The sequence below is a fragment of the Chenopodium quinoa genome, unplaced genomic scaffold, assembly GCF_001683475.1.
Source record: "Chenopodium quinoa cultivar QQ74 unplaced genomic scaffold, ASM168347v1, whole genome shotgun sequence".
In the NCBI taxonomy this organism is placed as follows: domain Eukaryota; kingdom Viridiplantae; phylum Streptophyta; class Magnoliopsida; order Caryophyllales; family Amaranthaceae; genus Chenopodium; species Chenopodium quinoa.
The window spans coordinates 2,266,254-2,291,620 of record NW_018742726.1 but is presented as its reverse complement, the minus strand read 5'-3'; the positions used below and the strand labels follow the sequence as shown (position 1 = coordinate 2,291,620).

The following is a 25,367-nucleotide window of genomic DNA, read 5'->3' as shown; positions in this document are numbered from 1 at the left end:
CCTACCTATATGAGTTCGAAGTTTAGCCGCTTCAAGAAGTCTAGATGGACATATAGACTTTGATGAACTTATGAAAGATACGGACACATGGCTGTATAAAAGTGTCAAGTGATGATAAATTCGATTTGTCTTTTGTTTACTTCACCTTCGAATGGTTGGATATATTCGTGTGATTCAATCCGTATGGAAATCATGGGATATGATCATCGTTAAGTGTGTTGTACTAGGTGTCAATTCAATCTGTAGGGACATTGGCATTGATGCATGAGATGTGGTTTAATTGTAAGAAGTGGAGAATGTTTTAAGGAACACTCTAAATAGGGGAGGATTGTTGGATATTTAGAGTGTTATGGTTGCGCGCTCGCGAACCATGAGGAGTGCCCGCGCAAGGTAGGCGCGGCCGCGCAAGGTAGGCGCGGCCGCGCAGAGAGCGCGCCTAAACCGCGTACCTCTTTGGAATTTGGCAATTTGGAAGGGTGAGGATGGCGCGCCCGCGCTGCTGGTCGCACATAAACCGCACCCCTCACTTCCTTTTTGTGAAATTACGCAAATATTGTGAGGAGCGCCCGCTCCACCTGGTGGCGTGCCTGCGCCTCATGGTGGAGTGTCCACGCCTCCCTGTTTTTACGGTTTTTTCTAACGGTTGAGTCTTTTATTAAAAGACATCAATTCGTGAAAGAAAAGGTCATAACATTATTCTTCATCTCCCTAAGCATAATTTTCCACACTTTTCTCTCAAATTTCTTGCAAACTTTTGTGAGGAAACTCTTTCAATTATTCCAATATTGGTGAATTTGTCATCTTGATTTCGATTCTAGTAATAAGAACGAAATTGCTGTCAATTGTATCTCAAAGAGGATTTCCGGTTTAACCCAAGTACTGTGTGGGGGAAATAAACCTCTTTAGGAAAGTGTTTACACGCCTTTGACAGTGTATCAAGGATCTAGTCTTACGGGACATTGGTATTCTCATGTTCATGCTTGGTTGTATCGGCTTGGAGTTAAGGCAAGTTTGTCTTTGTAAATTTCTGTAATTTCTTAGACTTGGATAATACTTTATTGAAATACATTGCGTTGTATTTGATATTTACAATAATATTGTAATAATTTATTTTAGGTTTTGTTCCCACACAAATTTAAGTGTTTTTCTTGTTTGAAATCTCTGTAAATCTAACAATTTCAACTTTTTTTTTTGAATGGACTTAATTTGACTGAATGTTATTTCATAATAAACGTTCATCCTCTAATTTTCACCGGTACAAAGAGTGGAAGAGTGGGACCATGGAGGGGTTAAACGAGGGAGAGGGAGACCGAAAATGACTTGGTTGGAAGGAGTTCGAAAGAATATGAAGTATATGGATGTACATGAGGATAAGGCATTGGATCGTAAGGGATGGAGGAGGAGGATCTTTGTTGATGATTACACGGAATAATCAAATTTGGTTCATGTAGCCGACCCCACTTATGGGATTAAGGCTTTGATTGATTGATTGATAATAAAGGTAGATTTACTTTATACTTCTTTCCTTATCTTATAAGCTTTTCACCAATTATTCCATTTACACAATTTTTTTTTCTTGTAAAAACATATCCAATCATCACTTTCTGTATCTTTCATTGTTAAAATATTCTCCAGCTGTATAATTTGAATGGAAATACAAATAATTTAATAAATCTTTGATTAAAGAAATTGAAAAACAAATGGAATTAAGTTACTCACAAATGGTATTCATTAATTTTTATTTGATGATAATTGATGTGAAAGTAACTCACATCAACAAATAAATAATTAGTATACACTACACCCTAGTGTAGGTACCATAACCTACACCCCCTACAAAACGCAGCGTTTGCGTTTTTCCCCTACCCCCACAAACTACAGTAACTACCCCCACTCACTCCCACTAACCACAGTAAATTAGAAATAACTTCCCCTACCCCACATATATATTATTAAAAAAAAAAAAAACTATCCATTTCAAATTATTCTCTCTCTAAAAACCATCTTCTTCATTTCTCTAGAATTTCTCTCTCATCAACACCGTCGAATCGGAACGAAATTCTCTTCAAATTATTGCAAAATTGCTTCAAAACACTTCATAATTGCTTCAAATGTCTGATATTCGAGATGAAATTAAACAATCACAAAAAAAAGAGTAAGTAATTTCGTTAGTTTTGTTCATTTTTTGAGATTGTAGTGCAATTTTATGTGTGAAACCTTAATTTTGTTCATTTTGTTGCGATTGTAGTGCGATTTTGCAAAAAACCACTACAGAGAAGAACATGAAAGAAGAAACTGCAAAATCGGAGCAAAATGTATCTAAAGAGTAAGTAATTTTGTTCATTTTTTTTCGATGACAATTATAGTGCGATTTTATGTGTGAAACCTAATTTTTGTTCAATTTTTTGCAATTGTAGTATGATTTTGGAGAAGAATACTTCAGAGACGAGTAATTTGTTGAAAATTTCTGAAGAAATGTATGAACTCTAACTTTTGTAAAACCTAATTTGTTCATATTCTTGCGATGAAAATTATAGAGCGAATTTATTTGTAAAACCTAATTTTTGTTAAAAATTTTTGCGATTGTAGTAATTGTTCTAAGATTTTACTGAAAATAACTAAAACATTAACAATTTATTAAATAAAACAGAGACGATGATGATGATGTACCTCTTCAGTCAAGAGTAGACAAATTGAAAAAAAACCGCCAAAATGATCCAATTGTAGATCCGGAACTTTTAAAAGATATTGACAAGTCAATTGGTACGGATTTAACAATGTCTCCACTACCAAGGTAATTAGTCATTTACAGAATATATTATGTTCATGTCTAATATGCTAGTTGTATTTGATAAAATTGGTTTTATCTTTGTTTAATATGTTATTTGTATATGATCATATTTGATACTCATAATGTTCATTTATAGATATAGTTATGATCATATATTTATATTTGTTCATATGAGTATTTATTGAGATTTAAAAACAAAAGTACATTTCATTGAAACATCATTGTATATGATCATATTTGATACTCATAATGTTCATTTATAGATATAATTATGATCATATATGTATATTTGTTCATTTGAGTATTCATTGAGATTTAAATAACAAATATACATTTCATTAAATCATCATGCACATATATAAATATGATAATAATCATTTCAGTGATATGCATTCAAACTAATGTCATGTAATTAATTTATAATGTAGTGATGTGCCATTTAGAGTGATACACTTGCTTCAATTTAGAGATGGGAAATCTGAACCATTAACTCTAAAGAAGGTTATAGAACAAAATGAATATGGTAATAGTTATGAAAGATACACTTTAAACAAGTAAGTTTATATGTATAAAATAATTGTTTTTACATTCAATTATTGTACATTGTATATATATACCAAACTTATTAGGTAATTCTTAAAATTTTAGTGAAAAAAAAAAGGTTCGAGTGAAATTTGTTATGTCAAAATCAAGACCACCAGAGACAAATCAAACAATAAGGTATAAAAGCTTTATACAAAATAACTAATTATCTTCTTCATTGTATAAATTAGTTCATACTTTAATATCATATTATATAAAATAATTCTGTTTTTTTTAAGTGAACAAAGTGAGAACATTCCTGCTACTAATGCAACAACTAAGAGTGTGTCTGCTACACATAACACAACTGACAAAGAGAGTAGGGATGAAAGGTATACTAATGATCAATTTTATATAAATAAATGTTCATTTTTATAACAGTATATTTTATGTACAATTTATGTGCATTTTTTATTTAAAGTATTTCTTAATATTGATTTCAGCAAGCAAGAAGAAGTTCAACCAAAAGTGCAAAGCAATCCAGTAAAGAATAGTCTTGGCCAAAAGTAAGAAAACTTAAATGTTCAATTTAGATAGACTATATGTTCATTTGAAAATCAGTACAAAAAAGTTTGCTCATGACCAATAGTAATATAAGTTATATGTTCATTTTTTTATTTACTAATCAAAATTGTAAATTCAAACATATTTTTAATGAAATATCAGAAAACCCAAAGATGATTCAAGAATAACAACATTAAAGGACAAGATGCAAGAAATACATTTAAACATAGAGAGAAACCCAAAGTATGTTTAAATTTAAATAATTGAATTAATTTAATCAATTAATGAATATATTTCAAAGTTAATATCATACATTTACAGAAAGTACAAAGAATCGACAATCAGAATTATGAGAAATCTCAAAAGAATGGAAAAGGCAAGCAAGGAAATCAGGAAAGGTAAATGATCATATTTATTGAATATTTTTGTTTAATAGTCATAAATATCAATTTTAACAATACTATTACTTTTGAAGGTGAAGCAAAAAAGAAAGAAAAAGGGCCAATAGAAGAGAAAACTGTGGAAAAAGGTAAAAATTTTAAAATGTACATTTTTATTACAAAAAATGTTCATATTGGAAAAGCATAATATTAAATATTCAATAAGGTTAAAAAAATTAAATTTTAACTAAATAAATTTTAATAGAAGGACAAGAAGGAAAAAAAGGGACTGAAAAAGAGAAAAGCCCTAAAGACAAAACTGTGGAAGATGTCTTTCCAAAGACAACAAATGTAGAAGGTAAAAATTTATAAATGTACATTTTTATTACATAAAATGTTCATATTGGATCTACATAATATTGAATGTTCAATAAGATTAAAAAAAATATATAAATATTAACTAATTAAATTTTCATAGAAGGACAAGAGGGAAAAAAAGAGCCTGAAAAGGAGAAAATCCCTAAAGAGAAAACAGTGGAAGATGAGTCTACAAAGACAACAGATCCGAAAGGTAAATAGTGGAAAATGTACATATTCATTACCTGAAATGTTCATTTATATTGTATATAGTAAACATTTGTCATCCAATTTAATAAATGTTTATTTAATCTTTTATATTTGATCATTTCATATGCAGCACAAATTGCACCTGATTTTGTTCAAATTGAGGATGAAACTTATCTTCTAGATCAAGATGATGATAAAGTTTCCACAAAACTTAGTGAGGAGACAGCTCCATCATCACAAAAAAGTGATCAGTCAACCAAAATGAAAACAAGATACAAAATGGTTGCAAGGAAAAACAAAAACAAAAGCCTTGTTGTTGTGCCAAGTGGTAGAATTACAAGGAGCCAAGGTAATCATAATACTTTTCTGTTACACAATAAATATTACACTTTCAAATATACTAACATAAATTTTTTTTAAAAACAATAGATGTTCTGTTAGATGAATCTGAAAAGGGAAGCCTGAAGAAGGATGTTGAACCTGCTAAAGAAACCGCAAAAATAGGACAGAAGAGAAGAATGTCTACAAGGAATTTTCCTATTCAAAAGGAAGCTGATGCACCACCTCCAGCACCTACTCCAATAAAAAAAATGGCAGGTGCTCCTGCTGAATATCCTCCAGACCAAGGCAAAAAGGGTAAATGTTCAATCTTAATGTATAGAATGATCATTTATGATGGTATATCATTAATGTTCAATTTCAATATATAGGTGGGAAAAAGAAAACTCTAGAAGAAGTGAAGAAAACTTCTAAGGTTGCTGGCAAAAGAAAAGCAGGTATATAATGATATATTATAAATGTTCAATTTCTATATATAGAATGATCATTTGAGAAAACAATTTTGTTCATTTTATCATTTGCTTACTGTACATTTTCAATACTTAAACAAAATTATATATATTTAATTTTCAGATGTCAGTCCTGCCAAGAGAAATGCTGGAAAGAGAAAAAAAATACAAGAAGTACCATCAGATGAACCCTCTCAAGATCCTACTGATGAAAGTTCTACTGACAGTGATGATGATAGTGAAGAGTCAGTTTATAGAGCAGAAGAAGAGCCTGTCAGTGAGGATGATTATGAGGTGGAGGAAGAGGAGGAAGAGGATGAAGTAAAGCCAAGGAAGAAACAGGCAAAGAAAGGGAATTCAGTGAAGGCAAAGGTTGAAAAGGAGGAGCAAAAGATGGTACTGTATGATGAAGGAAAGATTGAAGGTAGGAGAAAAAAGAAAATGAAAACTGAAATGGTTCAAGCAATAGAAACTGATGAAGTTGAGGAAATTCAGGAAGATGAATTTGAGGAAGAGAAATCTTCAAAGAGAGGAGGACATGTGAAGTTCATTGCATGGATAAAAAAGATGACACCTACCCAAAAACAACAAGTTGTTGATATAGGGTTAGGATCACTTCTTGACATTAGTTTACCTCAACTTGATCAAAAGTTCTGTAACTGGTTATTGGGAAGTTTTGAAGAAAATAGCCAGTGTTTTGAACTACCAAAGAATGAAAAAATAGAAATTGAGGTAGAGGATGTTAGGGTAGTTTATGGCTTGCCTACAGGAGAAATTCCAATTGTTGAGCCAAAGTCTGATAAAATTAGTGAGGAGTATGCAGAATTTCTGAAGAAATGGAGAAAATCATGGTCAGGAAAAACTCCATCAGTGAGTCAGGTATGATCAGTTTTAAATGTTCATTTTAAATACATTAAATGATCAAAAGTATAAATGTTTTGTTCATTTTGTTTGCAGATTGTGAATGGATACATAAATGATAAATTCACCAACAACATACCACCAAGTGAACATTTCATTACTAACTTTTTAGCAGTGGCTGTGAACTGCTTGATGAAATGTGTATCAAACAATCAATGCCATTTCAAATTTCTTTATTCTATGATGGACAAAGAAAACATAAAAAATTTGAACTGGTGTCAGTTTGTATATGACTCACTTATCAAATGTCATGTTGATTGGAGAAAGCAGCAAGGCAAGGGGTTCTACAAAGGCCCTCTTCAATTTCTGATGGTATATTCTTAGATACAAAATGTTCATTTAAATTTAAATAAATGCACTTTTTTTTATTGTTTATGTTCTGTTCCATGTTTTCTTTTTTCTTGTAGTTGTTCTATTTTGATAGAGTTCAGAGGTTAGACAAAAGGCCTCCAAGAAAAATTCCTATCATATCTGCATGGAATAGAGACATGGTTCTTGAGAGGTTGAAGATTGAATTAGAATTGGGATTTGGGAGAGGGAAAATTCTACCAAGGATTGCTGCAGAAGTTGAAGAAAGTCCTAAGGTTATAAAATGATCACTTTTGTTAACATAAATGTTCATTTGTATAATCTGAAATGTTCAACTGCATAATTTTTAATATTCATTCATATAGGTTTTTATGGATGATTTTGTTTCCCTGGTAAAAACAACTTGTTCAAACCTGTCAAAGCTTTCTTCAAAATTGGTGAAGGCAAAGGATATCTTCCCTGGAAATGACTTGGTGAAAAAAGTTGATGAAGTTTTAGGAAAGGTGGTAGCTAGGGAACCATCAATTCTAAGCCAAGATGAAGAATTCTTTGGCAGTGAGGATTTCCTAAATGCACTTGCACAAGCTGAGAAGAATCTGATGCAAGGGTCTGAAAAGCAAACAACTGAGAAGCAAATGACTGGGAAGAAATTAACCAAAAAGGGAAAGGAAAAAGAACAAGAATATGACATCAGAAAAGCTTTCAGCTTGGGGTTGACTCCACCTTCTCCAGCCATTGGTAAATTCTAACTAAAAGAGACTATATATCCTAATTTTTATATGAAAAATTCTAAATTTGTGGTCTAAATTGTCCTAAACAGAAACAGGGCCCACCTTTTCAACACTTGGTGATATAATTGAACAACCAATAATTTCAACAAATGGTAATATGTTCATATATTTAATAATAATGTACATAAACTTAAGTAGAAATGTTCATTTCTAATTATTATGTGTAAATACTATTAACTTAGTGTATCTCCAAAATGATGATTTATAATACAGCTGAAGAAAAGGATGTGGGTAAAACTTCAGCAGCTTCAGAACAAAGAATTGAAGAATTTTCTAGAACTGGTATAATGTTCAATTAAAAAGTGTAAAATGTTCATTTACAAACAAGAAATATTCATTATTAATTGTATTTTTTTGTTAGACGCAGCAACTGGTTCAAAATTTGATGCTGACACTAGGTCAGATAATGAAGGATTGCCTAGAACAGGTATAATGTTCAATTATAAATACTCAAATGTTCATTTACAAAGAAATTATATTATATCTAATTAAATTTTTTCTTAGATGCAGGATCTGGTTCAGTGGTTGATGCTGACCCTAGGTCAGATGGTGGTGAAAAAAGTGATGATCCAAAAAACACAGTTGAAGGTGGAAAACAAAACAAGGAAGATGTTTTTGAAAAAACAAAAAATGATGAAAAAGTGGAGGGGTAAAATCCTGAAGACATGTCTTACTATTAGGGTTATGTAATGGTGTAGGATAAAATATCTAGATGGAACAATTTAACTTATGTTACTATCGTGTTGTAACTTGAAACTGGTGTTTCTCAAACTATTGTATGTGTGAACATTATTTTGTTGAATATGTAATATGAATGTGTGGTTTATGTTAAATCAATAGGTTTATGTTAAATCAATATCTTTCATTTTATGAATTGAAAATGATTCAGGGTGTTACATAAGAAGCTTTTATTTTATTAATATGTACTGACATTGTTTCACTTTTCAGTGAAAACAAGAAGATTGTTGCTTCATCCTCAAAAGTCACAAAAAGGTACATTATTTATATTAAGTAAATGTTCAAAAATAATAATGAACATTTTCATATACCTAAATGTACATTTGTGTTATGTAATATGACCAGGAATGATGATAAGAAAAAGTCAATTGCAGAAAAGAAGAAAAAAACTGAAAAGGAAAAGGTTGAAAGGTATAATTTCAAATTTATTTATATACACTCAAATGTTCATTTATGTTCCTCATAATTTTCTTAATTTAACAATATTTTATATTGAACAACAAGACCAAAACGCGAAAAGAAAACAATTCCTCCTGCTTTCCGATCTCCTTACTTGGTCAAGTACAAGGATCTGTTTAAAGATGAGAAAGCCATGAACCAAATTGCAGTAGACTTTGCTCTTGGTGGAAAAGATGAAAGGTAATTACTTACACTAATTAAACTTAAGGTTTAATATCTTTTATAAAAATATGTTCACATTCATATTATTAAATGTTCATAATGCAGTGCACTCTTATACTATGATGGCTTGAATCTCATCAATAGAAATGAAATGAAAACTCTTGGAGATGATGTTGAAGTGACAAATTGTGTCATAGATGGATGGGCAAGGTTTCTTAATCATAAAAAGCCGAGAAACAAGATTTATTTCTCAACAGTGCTTCATGTTAGTCTTTCTTCTTTTTTTATATTATTGATTCTATTTTCCTATGATAAATAATTGCTAAAAATTCATTTAACTTCTATATGTTTGTTTGTATTTCAACAGCACATTATGTGCACAAATAGAGTTTGTCAAGAAGGATCATCAATGAAGACAAGAATTAATGCCTTCATAGAAAGAATTGACAATGAACTGAAGTTGAATAAAATTGACAGCATTGTTGGATATAAACAGGTATTAATTCTTGTTTAATACAAATGTTCAATTACATTCAATATATTGTCCAATAACATTATATAATTTGTTCAGGTCTTCTTCCCAGTATCAACTTCTCAACATTTTTTTCTGTTGTGCGTCAATCATATAGAAGACAAAATTCATATAATTGACAATAGAAAACTACCAAAAAAGGTATCAGTCAAAGCAAAATATGAAGAACAACCAAAAATGATGGTGAGATAATATGTTCATTTATAGTTGACTACATGATCAATTATTTTTATTTATTGTTCATGTCTTCATCACAATACAAACTTCTAAACAATTTTTACTCTTTTTTCTATCAGTTAAAAGGATTGGCAGAGTACATGAAACACCTTGGATATCAAGATGCAAAAAGAATTGAAGACTACACAGTTGTTTTGGAAAAGATGAAATGGCGTAGCAACAATGACTATACAAACTGTGGAGTTTACATTATGAAGCATATGGAAACCTTCACTGCTGATCCTAATGAGAGTTGGATTTGTGATTTAAAACCAAACAATGTAAGAGTTATAAATGATCAATTATTTAAGATATAATATTCATTTATGAAACAGTAAAGATTGTTTAATTAAAATTTGACAATTCATTTTGTTCAACAGGTGGAACAAATTAGAAATCTAAGGCTCCAATACACAGCAGAACTGATGTTATTTGAAGAAAACACTGAATCAAGAGCAAATAGAAGGAAAGCTAGAAAATTTGCAACTTTGTAGTTTCAAATGTTCATTTACAACTATGTATATGTTCATTTCTTATATATGACTATTTTTTTTTTTTAGAAGTAGACTTATGGATTTTATTTTAATATTATTGTAATTGATATTTCATTTTAATCTTTGAATGAAAGTTTTTTATATAATAGATCGAAAATTCAAAATTACAAAATAGTAATTAAATCAACATTACAAAAAAGTCTAATGTTTATAAAGTTCTGGAATACTAATTATTTATCTTTATTAGCCAAACGTTTAGCTACACTTGTATCAAAAAAGGCTAACAACCTATCATATTTAGAAGAAATCTTTTTAGAACCTAATTGAACATTTCTTGATTGAAGAATTGGAACACGAGCACCTTGATCATTTCTTTGAACTGTGGGAGGAGTAACTTGAACATTCTGAACAGGAAATCCTTGATCATTTATTTGAACCGTAGGAGAAATAACTTGAACATTTGTTGATTGAACATTCCTGGAGTTGGATATGATCATTTCTGGATTGGTGTTTGAACAATTCTGAGTTTGATTTTGAACATTCCTGGGAACAGTAGGTTGAATAACAACAGGAGATTTTGTTGACGCACTAGTATGAATTGGAACTCTTGGATTAATTTGAGAGTAAGTTTTAACACCAGAAGCACCTTTATTTGCAACAAAATTAGAACAAGGTTGAACAGCAGAAACACCTTCAAGATTTAAATCCTTTGCCTTTAAAAAAAATTAAATTGATCATTAATAAACCAGTATATGATCAGTTACAAACACTTATACAAACAAATATGGAAAAAAAAAAAACCTTAGCAATAGATGAAATATCAACATCAATAGATATGATAGATGAAAGAGAGCTTTCACCAGTAGCCTACAAAAAAACCAAAAAAAAATATAAAAAATAAAAAATTAAATAAAAAAAATTATAATATAGATCATAAATGTTCATATACCTGATCAAAATCATTGGAAATACTATGATTTGATTCCTTAGAACTAGAAGGAATTTCTTCTACAACAGCTGATTTTAAGCCGACCTATATTTTTAAATTATAAAAATCAATATTAATAAAATATAAATAAAATGTTTTTTTTGGCACATTTGAATTTACCTGAGCCCGTTTATTGCTCAAAACAATCAATTCAATGGGATCACTAATAGAATTAGCATAAGTAACAGCACAACCGTTCTCATCAAGTTCCTATTTAAAAAGAAAAAACATAAATGATCATTTACGAAAACTGAAATGATCAATTTGAAAATATGAAATGATCATATACCTGTACAACTGCTTGCCCTATACCCCTTTTGTAAGGAGTGTACAGAGACTTTTTCCTCTTGAAATTACCCTTTGCCTTGTTACACTGCTTCTCCAAGGTACTCTTAGGCCTTACATTCCTCTCACCTTTAGGCCTAGCTTTTGGAGGATTCTTGATCTCAAGATCAACAATTTCAACCTCTTTAACAGGTTCACTAAAGTCAATTACACCTGATACACTCTCAACCTTTTCTTTTAACAGATTGAAATAACACTCAACCTCTGCCCTTGCATTCAAAGAATTCTGACAACTTGTTATCAACTTAACAAACTTTCTGATTGTTTGTGACCTCCAAACACTAGTAGCCACAACATTTGTCCTCAAAATAGGTTCTTCAATACCATGACTACACATGGCAGCCTTTGTCCATCGTTTCATTATATACTCTTGTGGAATATTACGCACACAATGCAAATGATATACTCGAAGAGAATGAGAACAAAGTAAACCAGTCTCACTAAAGTACATGCATGTGCAACAAATTGCATGTGTTTCCTTATTAAAAACAACTTCATGCTTAATTATATCCTTCCCAGGCCTCCAAAGAAGATATGAATATTCTGGAAAACGCAAACCATTATCAACATGATCATAAGCTGTCCCCCTAATGAACTCCTCTTCAAAAAGAACATAAGCTTGAATAGTGTACAATGATCTTGCATGAACTAATATACCAATATTAGCAAAAGCTAGGTGCCTATTACCCCTCAGAGTATTGTAATCTCTTGCACCTTCCTTACTTCTCCACTCAGAAATGACATCAAGAAAAACATGATAAAAATCACATAAACCTTGAGTCTTATTAAGACGTTGTGAAACTGACTTATTAGTAGTTTCACTACGTTGAGAAGACAATATACCACCAGACCAATACTTCTTAGAATAAGCAGGACACCACATTTCCTTTATTTTATACAAATCACATAACCAATCATCATTTTCACATTTGTATTTATCACACATCCTGTATAACAGAAATGATCATATATTAATTTAAAAATGAACAAAATATAAATTAAAATATGTACATTTGTGTAAAGAATAATGATCATAAACAATATGGACACTAATAATATTATGATAACATACATAACAAAGTAAATTGTATGATCATATGTAAAACACTACATGTTCATATATATATCACATAATAATCAAATATATCACATAATAAAAATAAAAAATAAATACAAAAAACAATAATTTACCTTTTCCAGAAATATTCAAATTCAGCAGGAGTTTCACAATACTTCAAAAGATATCCAAACAAATCTGTAAAGCCTTCCAAAGCTCTCAATGCTCCAATGTGTTTCTTAGAATTTTGTTCAAGATGCCATACACATAAACGATGATGAACAGTTGAAGGAAAAATGTTTCTTATACCCGCTGCAATCGCTTGTGCTTGATCAGTCATAATTGTAATGGGACTTTTCCTCCCCATTGAGTGCAAAAATGTATCAAACAACCAATCAAAAGACTCGGTGCGCTCATTAAGAATAAAACCCATACCAAACATGACATTGTTACCATGATGGTTCATCCCAACAAATGGAGCACATATCATTCCATATTTATTAGTTCTATAAGTTGTATCAAAAACCAATAAATCTCCAAAGTAATGATAATCTCTCATCATCCTACCATCACGCCAAAAAAAAACTAACTAAAGCACCACTATCATCTTGTTCAAAATCATAATAAAAATCTGTCTCATCCACATGTCTCTTGGCAAAATATTTAATCAATTGGTTACCATCACATCCTTCAATTTGGGCAGCTTTTTCAGATGACAATGCATTATAAGCATCAGAAGCAGTAAAACAAAGATTAGGAGATCCCCCAACCTCCTTCTTTAGAACCCTCAAAGAATCAGTAACTTTGACTCCACTCAATTTCATTGTTGAAATGAAAAGAAGCTGCTCTTTATTCACATCTCTTTGAGACCTTATCAAATGCCTTTTTTCAGGAGGAATCATAGCATGATTATGAACCATTTCATGTCTTGTACATGTATAGACCCCTAAATGATCAATATGAAACTGCACAAAAGCTAAACAACCAGTTCGATGATCCAACTTCTCATAAATCCTTTTATTCTTACACTTATTATCTTTGAATCCCTCATTACAACAAACAAATCTTTTCATCAAAAAAGAATCATCTCTTCTTCTCTTACTCTTCCCAATTCGAATTCCAAAACCTTTCCTAAAAGCATATTCATTATACGCTTCGAAAGCTTCATCTTCAGATTTAAATTCTTTATCCTTTAATTCAGACTGTTCTGCTTCTAAATACATAATATCATCATTTTTTTCCACTGCACAATATACAATTATAAATGATCATAAAGAGTTTCATGAATGAACAATAACAAATAAGTAAAATGTTCAATATCAAAACAGCACATGATCAATTGCAAAAAGAATTTCAGCACATAATATTTTGAACAATATTTTCATTATTTACCACTACACATAATATCGATATAAAAATGTAAAAATAAATGATCAAAAATGACTTTAAGACTGAACATAAACACATTAGTAACAATGAATAAGAAAACATAAACGATTAATTGAAAGTATAATCTACAAAATATACGACAAAAACACACAATTCTAAAACACAGAGAAAACAACAAATGAAACAACAAATGAAGCAACAAAATGTTCATACAAAGTACAACAATCCAAAAACGTTCATCATAATGTAATCAAAGTAGTAAATTCAAAAATCGAAAGTGAATAATAATACATCAATTAAGTTCAAATTAACAGAGCATTATAACAGAACAAATTAGGGATAATTAAAAATTGAAAAATTATGATCACAATTACTCACATTGTTGCACAAACGAATCAACGAAACGAAGTCCAGAAGGAAACACACGCTCGCAATCGCGATCAAAATCAACGCAATCTCCAGATGCAGAATTCGCCATTGATGATCGGTAACAATTAACGAATTCGTTCAAAAAATCAAATGAAGAAGATGAATTAGCGAGAGAAAAATGTAGATCTAAAATGGAGGTTGGTTGATCAATTGAAGAGAGAGAAAAAATAGGGTTTAAAATCATATATATACATAAATTGAATAATAAGAATCAAAGGAAAAAGGAAAAAAGAGGAAGAAAAGAAAAAAAGAAAAAAAGGAAAAAAAAAAAAAAAAAAAAGGAAAGAATCGCAAATACCAGCTACAAAACGACGTAGCATAGGGGGGGTGTAGGGAACACACCCTACACTAGGGTGTAGGGTAAAATTTTCACAAATAAATGAATACCACGTCAAAAAAAATGTATAAATAGCAAAGCCCGGCCCAAAAATTCTGCGGCCCAACTATAAATCAATAAAGTGATAATATTGATTTTCGCATTTTCTTATTTACGACGAAACCTTCTGAAAGCGAGGAGAAAGAAAAACAAGAAATAACAATGGCGGAAGTTCTTAGTTGCCAAACCCTTGACCAATTTAAGCAGAATCTTGAGGATGGAAACTCTAAGAAATTGGTAATTTTTCTTTATTATTATTTTTATTTTGCTGCCAAATTATTATTTTTTTTCTTTGAACTTTGTATTATTAAATGGTAGATTTTGAGAAATTAGGGGATTTGACTCATTATTGAAGGTTATGCTCCATGTATTAGGTCATCTTTTTGTTTGATTTTCGATGAAGTTGATGTTGATATTGCATGTATTTGTGTATTTTGGATTAATTTTTACTGAGTCCTAGTTCATAAAATGTGAGGAAAGTGATTGGAATGGCGAAATGTTAATACGCCTATAGTACTTTGATATTTTTTTGAATTGATCGTACTTTGACTTTTTTTGTGAGACAATCACCGTCGAGTAGGAACATCATTTAGAAACTGAAAGAGAGGGGAAAATAAAGTTGAGGAATTTGGGAAGAGTGTGACAGTTAGTTAGTGCTATTAGACTCTGATTAATCTGGATTGGAGCCGAGACAATCCGCAACTAGGGGCAATTGCTCCCAGTTGGTTAGGATGGAATAGATGATTATATGGTTTAATATATGAAGTTGTCCACAGTTGGATTGGATTTCGATTAATGTGTTTGTGTTTGTGTTTGTTTGAGGTTGTGAGTTGTCGAAGGCATTGTTATTGTCTTCGTGTTGGGGAGTTAGGATCAAAAAACGATGATAAAATGAATTTTATGGCAGACTGTGATTGATTTCACTGCAACATGGTGTGCACCGTGTCGTTTCATGGCACCAATTCTGTCTGAATTTGCCAACAAGTATGAAGATGTGTTGTTTCTCAAGGTTGATGTTGATGAGCTGAAGGTAAATAGCTGAAATTCTGAAAGCACAGCTTTTCCACATTGCTACTCCTTTGTTTACTCTAATTGCAGCTTCATTTACTTGGTGTTGCCGTGTTGCAAATCAATTGCTTTCAGACTGTTGCTGAGGATTTCAAAGTAGACTCCATGCCGACTTTTGTTTTCCTGAAACAAGGAAAAGTAGTTGACAGATTCGTAGGTGCGAATAAAGAGTCCCTTCTGAAACTCGTTACTGAGCATTCTGGTCGAAGTTTGCCTGAAGTTGATCCTACACCATCCACTTAATGAAGTTATCATTGAACTATTTGCTTTGTGATGTTAAATTCTGCTTAATGGTATAATATATCTTTATGATTGTATGATTCAGCTTTGGGTTTATGGTTTTTAAGATAACAGATAATTCTCGTGGAGTCGGGGTGGGTATGTTTACCTAGATGAGTTGATTGTGTGATCTAAATTTATAATGTGACAATTAAATCCGAATAGAAGTAGTATTCTTTACTCTGTAGTCTGTACAGTGTATTTGGGGTCTTTCTATCTGTTGTTCAAACGGTAGTATTTTTACCAATTTACTAACTGAATGAGCAGTTTGATGTTAAAGATTCTTATTTGTATGGATTTACTGGTTTATACCTTGCACTATGACAAAAATCTCAATGGTCTTTCAAATTCAATTTCAAATTTGGGTTCTTTTCTGTAATGGTCAAAAAGAGGCTTTATGAATAAAACACAGTAATGGACGACCATTGCTCTTTAAGCATTGTATTCCTTAGGCCCTCCGGTTTAACGGGTGTACCGTGTACACATATCGTGACATGACTTGCATCATTAAAGAATTGGATTGATATGGTATACGTAGTATTTATCATTATGGTTTAAATATACAAATAATAGAAAGTGTTCTATTATAGAATTGGATTGATATGGTATACGTAGTATTTATCATTATGGTTTAAATTTTTTTATTTATTGCGCAATACAAATAATAGAAAGTGTTCTATTATTTTCCGAATTCAAATTAAAAACATGTCTTAACTTAAATTGGGCGAAGTGATATATTTTGTCAATCCAAACTCAAGTCATATTCCTTGCACTGTATGCTCAATAGTCAAGATGACTGACTTCTGCATGCCTGCATTTTTCGCCTTCTAAAGTGCTGTTGAGATATCTGTATGTATTTGCCCATCACTCTCATGGCAACTAAACTAACATAAAAGTATAAAACTATACCAAAAATGAATTAATTCATTTAATAAGGAATACTTGTTCAAACACATTGAATATGGAGCACAAACGAAGATATGAAGAAAAAATCGAAAAGCAACCACAATTCTAAGTTACCTACTCCTGGAGCACACATAAATAATACTCAGACTATAATTATTGACTCCTTCGCTTTGATCTCATTCCCTAATAAAAGGTGAGGGAATGGCTACTATACACAGACACCTTGCTGTATAATATGCTCAATTGTGTATCCGTTTCCACAAGGATAAGATGCCATTGATGGTCTTTGACCTTTATTTATCTTCGTCTTCCTTTTCCTCCTCCCTTATCAATTTCTATATGAACACACGTAATCGTAGAGCTCTATAGCCTTTACAAACTGAAGTTTTGACTGGTTTGGTTTTGGTGGTTGTGCTTAGGAACAAATAGCTTCGACTGTTAGTCGTTTCAATACATTACGACAAGGATCTCCCCCGAAATTTGAGTTGGTTATAGGAACAGAGCATCTTCTTTGGCCAACACAAAGCTGCACATAGGAAAAAAAATGGTAAAACAAGATTTTATTTGAAGAAAAGGTGAAGCGAACTTAAGGTAGAGCAAGAAGATGTACCTTCTCTACTATATCAAGGGAGTTCTCAGAGTGGCATGTTCCCATGAGGAAACTTCCACAAGTTCCTAATGGGGTTCCAAAACTTGCAAATTGGATGGACGATATTGACTGCCCTGGTCCACACTGCAAGTGAACCTTGGCACGGTGCATTATCTGCTGATCGCCATTGGAATCTACCCGCCAGTTCTGAACCATTGGATGGTGTTCAAATGCATCCGCACAAACACGTGACACTGATCTCTTCACCAGAGAGATCTTTGATGCATCCCCACCTAGTTCTTCGAAGACAACCATCAGATTTTGTGTTGGCTTTAACCAAGCCCTTGGAACATGGTACCTAAAATTCAACAAATAACACGTCTAAATTGATATGGCCTAACATTCAAATTTCAGTAAATGCTGATTAAATCAGTTATTACCATCTTTGGGTTGGGTTATTGCAGCCAGATTGGCAATTTCCTTGACGGTATGTTCCAGCGTAACTGCAAGGTTTGCAATCCCCCTTTGCATAAGTAATCCAATATCTTCCTATACTTCTACCATTGATCCATATTTCACCTTTACCCATGCTTTTCATATCTACAGCCAATGGTTCAACCCCACCAGGTGCATCAAAGTTGGCCTGGAAAATTACAACGCGAATATATCAGCAGACGGGGGGGACTACTTTTCATTACAATTTAAAAAGTCATAAAATACTCTAAAAAAGGGAAGAAAAAAAATGCAACACAGGTTCTTACCTTATACCAAGTCAAGGGTTGGGTTTTCTGTGCAGCAAGTGAAGCATCTATCCATTCATTAGACGAAGCTCCATTTGGAGATGTTAATTGCATATTCTCTCCCTTCAATCCAACCTGTCATTCAAAATAACTAGTTTACTGAAGTTCTTAAGGTTCATCAACGAACAAATTAACGTGTCGATTTTGTATGGAACTCACTTGATATGACCATTTTTGCCATGTTAAATCCCTCTTGCCACTGCTAAGACCATTCAACACCACTGGACCAAGAACTCCAGTCTTCCATATTTCATAATGTGGCCCGACATTCTTAATGAACAAATCAGTAAAAGATTTTATTATCAGCATGTTTACAAGATCAGGTTCCAAAATTTGAAGCATTGAAATCACGGCCAGAAGTTTACCGGTAAACCAACTGCCACACTTAGCAAAGTAATTCTGTTCATTCCTGATTGAAGATTGACTGGTCCTTTGAATGTTAATCTCCTGTCCTCCCTAGTCCCAAAAGCTGACCCTGTTTATAAAAAATAGCTTCTTCAATTTTTGCTTCATAAACCAAAATTCTGTCTTTGTTTATCCCCGTACAACAGTTACGTGTGATTAAAGCGAAAAGATACCTGCAAACTTTCCATTAACAAAAACATGAAGAGCAGGCCCTGCTGATTCCACCATGAGACTGGGAGCTCCATGCAAATCTGACGGGCTGACGTGGACACTGGAGTAAAGCAACAATAAAATGTCAAGATCTTACAGAAGCAGCACCTTTCGATGAATTTGGAAGCCAACAGAAAGAAGGTGCCAGATAAGAAGCTTAGATGCCAAATCAGCTTTCAGACAAGCATAACAATTGGTAAATTGGTTGTGCATAAGTGCATTCCACACTGGGCCATCGATTCCATAGAAAGACGCATTACATACAGAAAGCAAGTGCACTTTTGATGAATTCTGATCATTCTTAGGCAATTTTTTTATAAATCGGACTACACAGGGACAAATCAATTGTTGCATCAACCATCTTTCACTTGTACAATTAGGAGCAGTAGGTAAGTCAATTATCTTTACAATCTAGGGTTTAAGAGAAATAGCCTCTTTGTAGTTGCAACTTGCAAGTGTAAGGTCAAATTCTTTTCATTTTCTATTTTTCCTGTCCGGGAACTAGGGGGAAAGGAAAACAAAGAACTAAAAGCAACTTTTGGGAGCTTACCTGGTCATGTACCAAAGATAGTCACTGCTATCTCTTGTGACATTGATCTGTTCTAGAAGTCCAGGAGCTGTCATCGTTGGGCTTTCCTCCAACGAAGAAAGATCTTCATCGTACATCTTCCACGAGAGCAACCGAGCATTGGCTGGTATCATTTGAGTATGTGAGGTTTGAACTCCAACCTAGATGACAAGATTGAAGCCTCATCAATATAGAGTTTCGGCACAATTAAATTATACGAATAGTAAACACACTCATGACTTACCTTAGCAGTGTTGAAGACTACGTGTTTGCAATCAGGGAGTATGCTAATAGACCAAGCAGGTAGATCATAGTGCTCATTATTGAATTTCACCCTTGCTGATGAAGTGAAATGGAAGTTGGATAGAAAAGCAGCACAAGTTCCTTGACCTTTGAAGACAAAAGCCTGCAAAAATGGTTGATCAGCCAAACAACACAAGGCGAAGAAAAAGTGAATTCACAGAAATAGAAACTGACCTGATGATAGGTTCCCAATGAAGTGATTTCAGGTTCTGAAGAGAGTAATGCTCGTTCTGAAAGCTTGAGGGCTCGATGTAGATCCTTCAGGTGCCCATATTTCGGTTGCCTAATTAAACCTGTGAACAATATTAATTTAATGGGAAAAGGCTTAGATAACCACTAATAATAAAACTCAATGATAGGTACCAAGCAACCTTTTGTAAACTAAAAAGGGCAAAAAGAGAGCTCCCAGATGAATGGTCAGAATATTGTCTTTTTGTGTTTCTTAGGCACCGTTTGGTGGAAGGGAAGGTCTATTTAATCTGATTTACTACCTCCGTTTGCAACAATATGACATAAAGTGTGAGTAGAAAATGTCTAATCGTTGCAAATAATTTGAAACGGAGGTAGTATGTTCTTTTCTTGTATAAGTACTAAAAGGGTTTTCAAAGAAAAAGCTGCTCCTCTGAAGAGCTGACTTGGAATTCAAACTCCTACGGGAAATAAAATTGTATAGTCATACAGATTGAACTCCAAGCTGTACAAAAAAGTTAAGCGTGTTTGGGCATGAAGATCTTTATAACTGGAAATGAAATCACGTAAGTATTTCAATTATAGATTGTTTGGCTTGAAGGGTATGGCAACAATTTTCCTTACTCGAGGGTAATTGATTCCACCCACCTTTTACACTCCTCAACTGAGTGGTAACTGGTAAAACAGATTGGTTACCCTCAATCACTCCTCTACCTTTTCTCATTTGATTTTATTCCATTCCAATGTAATACTAAACAATCTATGAAAGCCATTGTTATCAACCTTATAATTACCCTTTCTCTCTTCCATTGATTCCATTTTATTCTGTTCCCAACCATACCAAATGCACCCTTGGAACAAAATATAATGTTCTTTATAACCAGCTGAACATGACCTTTTTAGAGCAAAAAAAAAAATATGTTCTTACGCAAAAATGCAAATGCAACGCTTCAACAAGCTAAACATAAATGTAATGTATTATAAACTTATCTGCATTAATATATGATGAATGTAAGCTACTGTAAAATCTAATTAGACTGCTTGATCACAGAAAGCAAGCGAAATCTTCAAGTTTTCTATATAAGAATTGACAAGCAACAATCAAGAAAATAACATATTGTCAGATTATTTTACTTTTTTCCCCTATTATTGTATATACTACAGGTTGTGTTGTGAGCTATGGCACTCTATACCCATCAAACAAAGACATGCAAGCTCAAGTCTTACCATATTCATCGATTGGGGCATCATAGTCATAACTAGTCGTAATGAATGGTCCACCAGCTGTTCGTCCAAAGTTGGTTCCACCATGGTACTGTGAGTAGCAGCAATCATTAGTAAGCAAAAACCGACAGGCATTAACCTTCTAATATCAATCAGTAAAACAATAAGAGGATGCTCATAACATAGTTACTAACCATGTAATAGTTGATGTATGAACCACCGGTTTGTATGAAACGAGCAACCGCAAATGCCAAATCTTCAACTGGTCGCTCATGAACTGGACCTCCAAATTCAGTGAACCTACAAAATGACAGCAAAGAATGTTATCACCAAAATAAGAATGACACGCTGCAAACAGGACTACAATGAAATTAACAGTATAAATCGTAAAAGCAAATGTATTACCATCCACTCCAAGCTTCAGTCCACATCTTGGGTTTGTTTGGCTTATTAGGCTTGAAATAATCACAGTAGAAACCATTGCACGTGTTTATCTATTGCCAGAAAGCACAAAATATATCAGTCAAATGGTCTACCATTTATATTTATAATACCTAATTGTGAACCTAATCACCTGTCACTACGAATTTGAAGGTAGGTTTATCTTACCAATGGGTCTGGGGCATCATCTTGCTTACACATCAACCATGGGACTCCAGTTTTTAATCCATTAGCCATGCTTGCAGCCCAGTCTACATATGCTTTACCAGCAGCCCCAAATTCCTTTTCTTCCGAACCATATTCATTCTCAATCTAATAAACATGATCAAATTATGTGAGTGCTTGTCACGCGACTTCATTTAAACACGTCAAAAACCATAAACTGCAAAACTGAAAAGCAGCATATGGTAAGGGAGAAAATTATAAGACAACAGACCTGAGACATGATTATAGGACCACCCTGAGATGCAAATAAGTTCTCTTTTTTCATCATATCAACAATCTTCTCAGTGAAACCTTGCATTGCTCTCTGTATAATCACAACAGCAACACCCAAAAAAATAACAATTTTCAGTAACTTTCTGCTGAGATTGCAGTAAAATTAATAATTAAAAAAAAAAAAAAAAAAAGGTAGAATTGCAAAAGAAAATTCAGGACCTTAAATGGCTCATTGTCTGTTCTAAAGCTGATTCCAGGAACATACTTCAACCATACAGGGAATCCACTGCATCCAATCAAAGAGGAAATCGAAAACAAAGCAAATTATTACTAAATATAGAAAGCTTTTTTTTTTAATTATCACTTCAAAATATGAAGAATTGAAAATATAGTCAACAATTGATTCTAGAACAATAAAAAATTAAAAAAAAAAATTACCCAAAATTCCATTCAGCACAAACATAGGGACCAATGCGTAGATTAACATACAGTCCAGCTCTATGAATTGTCTTTATGAACCTTACTAAATCATATCTCCCTTCAAAATGATACTGCAAATTCCAATTTATTCAACATATTACATTCTTATACTATTAAAATATAGTACTCTCGTCGTCCCAAATTAATTGTCACGCCGATAGTGTAATTTGAACTACTAACGTGACAACTAAATCCGAACTAGGAAGTTAAAATTAGTGAAAATAGAGGTAAATATAGATCCAAGAATAGTACTTTTCCAGGGGAAGGTTCATGCCCATTCCAGAATACATAAGTATCAATAACATCCAATCCTCCATGTTTAGCCTTCTTTATAAGATCTTCCCACATCTGCACTCACAAAATAATAAAATATTATCCTAAATGTTACATTTAATTTCAAACTATACCATTAAATTAAAAAAAATATATAAACTAGTAATTCAAATATAACAATAAAATACCCATTTTACCAAGTAGCAAATTCCCACAACTCCAATCTCAAGTATTAAATTTTCCAATTTCCACAATGTTAACCATTAACTTCAAAAATATCTATACAATTGAAAACTAACCCATTTTTATATATTAAAACATTGCTAATAACAAAAACCCATTTCACCAAAGTAACAAATTTCCTCATCTAAAAGCTCAAAAATATAATTAAAAATATTCTACATTGTTAACAATGGATTTCAAAATATCAAGAAATTAAACAAACCCATTTAAAAATTCAACAAATAACAAAAACCCATTGCAAAAATTCAATAAAGCAGCAAAATTTCAGTAAAAAAGAGAGAAAATAAGTAAAATTACATCAGGGGTACTTCTGGGATAATGAATGGAACCAGAAATGAGGAGTTTGCGTTGCCCATTAATGGTAATACCCTTATTATCATAACCAATTCTAGCTGAATTTATCAACTGTAAAAACCCCAGAAAAATGCTCAACAAAATCAGCTTGGAAACTGAGATTGTTTCCATTCTCTCTGCAAATAACTCTGTTATTTCTCTCTCTAAAACTCTCTGTTTTCTGGGTTTTTCTTGGATTGTTTGTCTCTCTAAAACCCAAAAATATTTGGGATTTTATAAATGTGATAGAGAGAGAAAGTAGTATGTGTGAAGTTAACTTGTACTCAATTTGAGCTAAAATTTGAGCTAAAAATGGCTGAAAAAATTATCAAAAGAAATTTAAATAAAAAATAAATTGTAGATTGGAAGGTAGTGGGAGAAGTAGGCCATGCAACAGTGTAACACTCACTCTCACTGCCACATTATTAAAATGAGCTCATATACTCGTATATGTAAAAAAAATTATAAAATAAATAATAATCTTTTTAAAAGGTGAAGTTTGAAGCTTTTTTAATGGAAATTAGTGAAAAATAAAAATAAAAATAAAAAGAGTTTTTTTTAACTTGAGGGTAAATAAAGAAATGCAAGTGGTAAAAATAATAAAAATGCAAGTGGTTCTAAAGAAGTGGGTAATTAAATGATTTGAACGTTTGAGCGCTGGAAACTATGGAAGAAGAAGGTTGTTTGCTTAATTTTGAAGGCGATTCTTTCTCCACTTAATATGTGAAAGAAGTTTCTAATCCTTAATTATAAGTTTATAATCCCAATTTTAAAGGAATTACTAGTTAATTACTTCTAGACTTACCACTAGTCCACTATCCACCATATTTTTTCTGTGAAAATTAATTGATTGTTACCATTATTTGCGTATGGAAAAATTTCTAGTTACGAGTAGTACCATTATTTGCGTATAGAAAATGGTATGCCGGAACTTATCTGAATATCTAAACTTGTCAACCCTTATCTTATACGATGAATCATACTAAATTATCTTATCTTATTGGATCTTATCATACATGACCATGTTATTGAAAATTTTTATCCGAACAACCGTCAAGATCATCTGAAAAGGAGGCGGACGCTCATTTAATATTTTTTTTGTTCGCTTATTTTAAAATTTTAAATTGAGCAACAAAAAAAAAATTCCACCCTTGGTGCACTTACTCTATGTGCACCCGGGCATATACAAAATGTTCTGTCGTGTTATTAAACCTTATTAACCCTTATCATTTAACTTATCAACTTAAATTTTATTTGAACTTATTATCCATTGTGTTATCTTATAAGTCTTATTAAACCTTATTAACTCTTATTTTTCTAACCTATCAACTCTTATTTTTTTTTTTTTTTGTTTTTTTTAATAGTAAAATTAGTTCATTAATAAATTGTCATACGACATCTACAAAGATTTTAACAAATACATAAGATATTGAATCAAATAAAAAATTCCTTCATAAAAATAACAATCGTCTAGTAAATATTGCACTGTGGTGCATCTCCCGCTTATCCCGCTGGAAAATGCAGTCTTGTTAGAAGACAATCTAACAATCTTTTGTAGCCGTGAGGATGTTTTTCTTCTGATTCATCCAATTGTATTCGAAAACTTGATAACCTTTGCGATCTCGCAAAATTTTTTACCAATGAAATAATTTCACGACAATCCATTAGATCTATCGTGGATCCAAAACTAAGAAATTTCTCCCTCGAAAAGAGGAGATAAACCTTGTCTTTTGAAGGTGGTCGGGAAACCCTTGTCTTTCAATAGAGATCGGAAACCCTTTCTTTCGAGGGAGAAAAGTT

At 32.2% G+C, this 25,367-nt stretch overlaps 6 protein-coding genes across 7 annotated transcripts; 3 read left to right on the top strand and 3 right to left on the bottom strand.

Annotated features, from left to right (window-relative positions):
- The first annotated feature begins 1,687 nt into the window (after positions 1–1,687).
- Positions 1,688–8,534, top strand: LOC110723357. Its single transcript, XM_021902708.1, has 22 exons — positions 1,688–2,155; positions 2,249–2,326; positions 2,418–2,477; positions 2,651–2,794; positions 3,613–3,705; positions 3,817–3,879; positions 4,199–4,275; positions 4,353–4,406; positions 4,523–4,615; positions 4,736–4,828; positions 4,955–5,173; positions 5,254–5,460; positions 5,535–5,600; positions 5,737–6,491; positions 6,570–6,845; positions 6,941–7,117; positions 7,208–7,580; positions 7,663–7,725; positions 7,847–7,915; positions 8,001–8,060; positions 8,144–8,244; positions 8,523–8,534. Exons 1-22 carry the CDS (start codon positions 2,112–2,114, stop codon positions 8,532–8,534), a joined length of 3,177 nt encoding a protein of 1,058 aa, XP_021758400.1. The 5' UTR covers positions 1,688–2,111.
- Positions 8,535–8,796: 262 nt separating this feature from the next.
- LOC110723295 lies at positions 8,797–10,313 on the top strand. Its single transcript, XM_021902643.1, has 6 exons — positions 8,797–9,010; positions 9,098–9,257; positions 9,360–9,488; positions 9,564–9,707; positions 9,821–10,021; positions 10,121–10,313. Exons 1-6 carry the CDS (start codon positions 8,964–8,966, stop codon positions 10,232–10,234), a joined length of 795 nt encoding a protein of 264 aa, XP_021758335.1. The 5' UTR covers positions 8,797–8,963; the 3' UTR covers positions 10,235–10,313.
- A 128-nt stretch (positions 10,314–10,441) lies between these two features.
- Positions 10,442–14,668, bottom strand: LOC110723293 (protein FAR1-RELATED SEQUENCE 11-like). 2 transcript variants are annotated; one of them, XM_021902640.1, is made up of 7 exons: positions 14,392–14,668; positions 12,759–13,867; positions 11,512–12,514; positions 11,343–11,432; positions 11,184–11,267; positions 11,036–11,101; positions 10,442–10,947 (listed from the first exon to the last, which is right to left on the bottom strand). In XM_021902640.1, exons 2-7 carry the CDS (start codon positions 13,184–13,186, stop codon positions 10,465–10,467), a joined length of 2,154 nt encoding a protein of 717 aa, XP_021758332.1. In that variant the 5' UTR covers positions 13,187–13,867; positions 14,392–14,668; the 3' UTR covers positions 10,442–10,464. The 2 variants fall into 2 exon arrangements, with proteins under 2 accessions (XP_021758332.1, XP_021758333.1); XM_021902641.1 differs by lacking the exon at positions 11,343–11,432.
- Positions 13,194–14,491, bottom strand: LOC110723356 (protein FAR1-RELATED SEQUENCE 5-like). Its single transcript, XM_021902706.1, has 2 exons — positions 14,392–14,491; positions 13,194–13,867 (listed from the first exon to the last, which is right to left on the bottom strand). Exons 1-2 carry the CDS (start codon positions 14,489–14,491, stop codon positions 13,194–13,196), a joined length of 774 nt encoding a protein of 257 aa, XP_021758398.1.
- Positions 14,669–14,899: 231 nt separating the features above from the next.
- LOC110723294 (thioredoxin H5-like) lies at positions 14,900–16,452 on the top strand. The gene is made up of 3 exons (XM_021902642.1): positions 14,900–15,055; positions 15,726–15,848; positions 15,962–16,452. The coding sequence occupies exons 1-3, from the start codon at positions 14,981–14,983 to the stop codon at positions 16,127–16,129; spliced, it is 366 nt and encodes a 121-aa protein (XP_021758334.1). The 5' UTR covers positions 14,900–14,980; the 3' UTR covers positions 16,130–16,452.
- Positions 16,453–17,069: 617 nt separating this feature from the next.
- On the bottom strand, positions 17,070–23,958 carry LOC110723292 (beta-galactosidase 3-like). Its single transcript, XM_021902639.1, has 19 exons — positions 23,532–23,958; positions 22,971–23,066; positions 22,677–22,789; positions 22,458–22,524; positions 22,237–22,329; positions 21,969–22,112; positions 21,765–21,853; positions 21,554–21,659; positions 21,363–21,450; positions 20,121–20,239; positions 19,888–20,049; positions 19,626–19,804; positions 19,039–19,136; positions 18,826–18,935; positions 18,620–18,730; positions 18,422–18,535; positions 18,101–18,303; positions 17,682–18,018; positions 17,070–17,597 (listed from the first exon to the last, which is right to left on the bottom strand). The coding sequence occupies exons 1-19, from the start codon at positions 23,697–23,699 to the stop codon at positions 17,487–17,489; spliced, it is 2,508 nt and encodes an 835-aa protein (XP_021758331.1). The 5' UTR covers positions 23,700–23,958; the 3' UTR covers positions 17,070–17,486.
- Between the last annotated feature and the right edge of the window lie 1,409 nt (positions 23,959–25,367).

What these genes read in the sequence shown, in the direction of transcription:
- LOC110723357 (XM_021902708.1), top strand. Translation starts at nt 2,112, where the DNA reads ATGTCTGATATTCGAGATGAAATTAAACAATCACAAAAAAAAGA. An exon ending in AGAGAAAACTGTGGAAAAAG is followed by an intron (nt 4,407 to 4,522) that starts GTAAAAATTTTA and finishes AAATTTTAATAG; the next exon opens with AAGGACAAGAAGGAAAAAAA. An exon ending in TAGAATTACAAGGAGCCAAG is followed by an intron (nt 5,174 to 5,253) that starts GTAATCATAATA and finishes TAAAAACAATAG; the next exon opens with ATGTTCTGTTAGATGAATCT.
- LOC110723295 (XM_021902643.1), top strand. Translation starts at nt 8,964, where the DNA reads ATGAACCAAATTGCAGTAGACTTTGCTCTTGGTGGAAAAGATGAAAG. An exon ending in CTTGGTGGAAAAGATGAAAG is followed by an intron (nt 9,011 to 9,097) that starts GTAATTACTTAC and finishes TTCATAATGCAG; the next exon opens with TGCACTCTTATACTATGATG. An exon ending in GCATTGTTGGATATAAACAG is followed by an intron (nt 9,489 to 9,563) that starts GTATTAATTCTT and finishes TAATTTGTTCAG; the next exon opens with GTCTTCTTCCCAGTATCAAC.
- LOC110723293 (XM_021902640.1), bottom strand. Translation starts at nt 13,186, where the DNA reads ATGATGAGAGATTATCATTACTTTGGAGATTTATTGGTTTTTGATACA. An exon ending in TGAGCAATAAACGGGCTCAG is followed by an intron (nt 11,268 to 11,342) that starts GTAAATTCAAAT and finishes TTAAAAATATAG; the next exon opens with GTCGGCTTAAAATCAGCTGT. An exon ending in TTTCCAATGATTTTGATCAG is followed by an intron (nt 11,102 to 11,183) that starts GTATATGAACAT and finishes GTTTTTTTGTAG; the next exon opens with GCTACTGGTGAAAGCTCTCT.
- LOC110723356 (XM_021902706.1), bottom strand. Translation starts at nt 14,491, where the DNA reads ATGGCGAATTCTGCATCTGGAGATTGCGTTGATTTTGATCGCGATTGC. An exon ending in TGATTCGTTTGTGCAACAAT is followed by an intron (nt 13,868 to 14,391) that starts GTGAGTAATTGT and finishes TATATTGTGCAG; the next exon opens with TGGAAAAAAATGATGATATT.
- LOC110723294 (XM_021902642.1), top strand. Translation starts at nt 14,981, where the DNA reads ATGGCGGAAGTTCTTAGTTGCCAAACCCTTGACCAATTTAAGCAGAAT. An exon ending in ATGGAAACTCTAAGAAATTG is followed by an intron (nt 15,056 to 15,725) that starts GTAATTTTTCTT and finishes ATTTTATGGCAG; the next exon opens with ACTGTGATTGATTTCACTGC. An exon ending in TTGATGTTGATGAGCTGAAG is followed by an intron (nt 15,849 to 15,961) that starts GTAAATAGCTGA and finishes AATTGCTTTCAG; the next exon opens with ACTGTTGCTGAGGATTTCAA.
- LOC110723292 (XM_021902639.1), bottom strand. Translation starts at nt 23,699, where the DNA reads ATGGAAACAATCTCAGTTTCCAAGCTGATTTTGTTGAGCATTTTTCTG. An exon ending in ATGAACCTTCCCCTGGAAAA is followed by an intron (nt 22,790 to 22,970) that starts GTACTATTCTTG and finishes TGGAATTTGCAG; the next exon opens with TATCATTTTGAAGGGAGATA. An exon ending in TGTGCTGAATGGAATTTTGG is followed by an intron (nt 22,525 to 22,676) that starts GTAATTTTTTTT and finishes GATTGGATGCAG; the next exon opens with TGGATTCCCTGTATGGTTGA.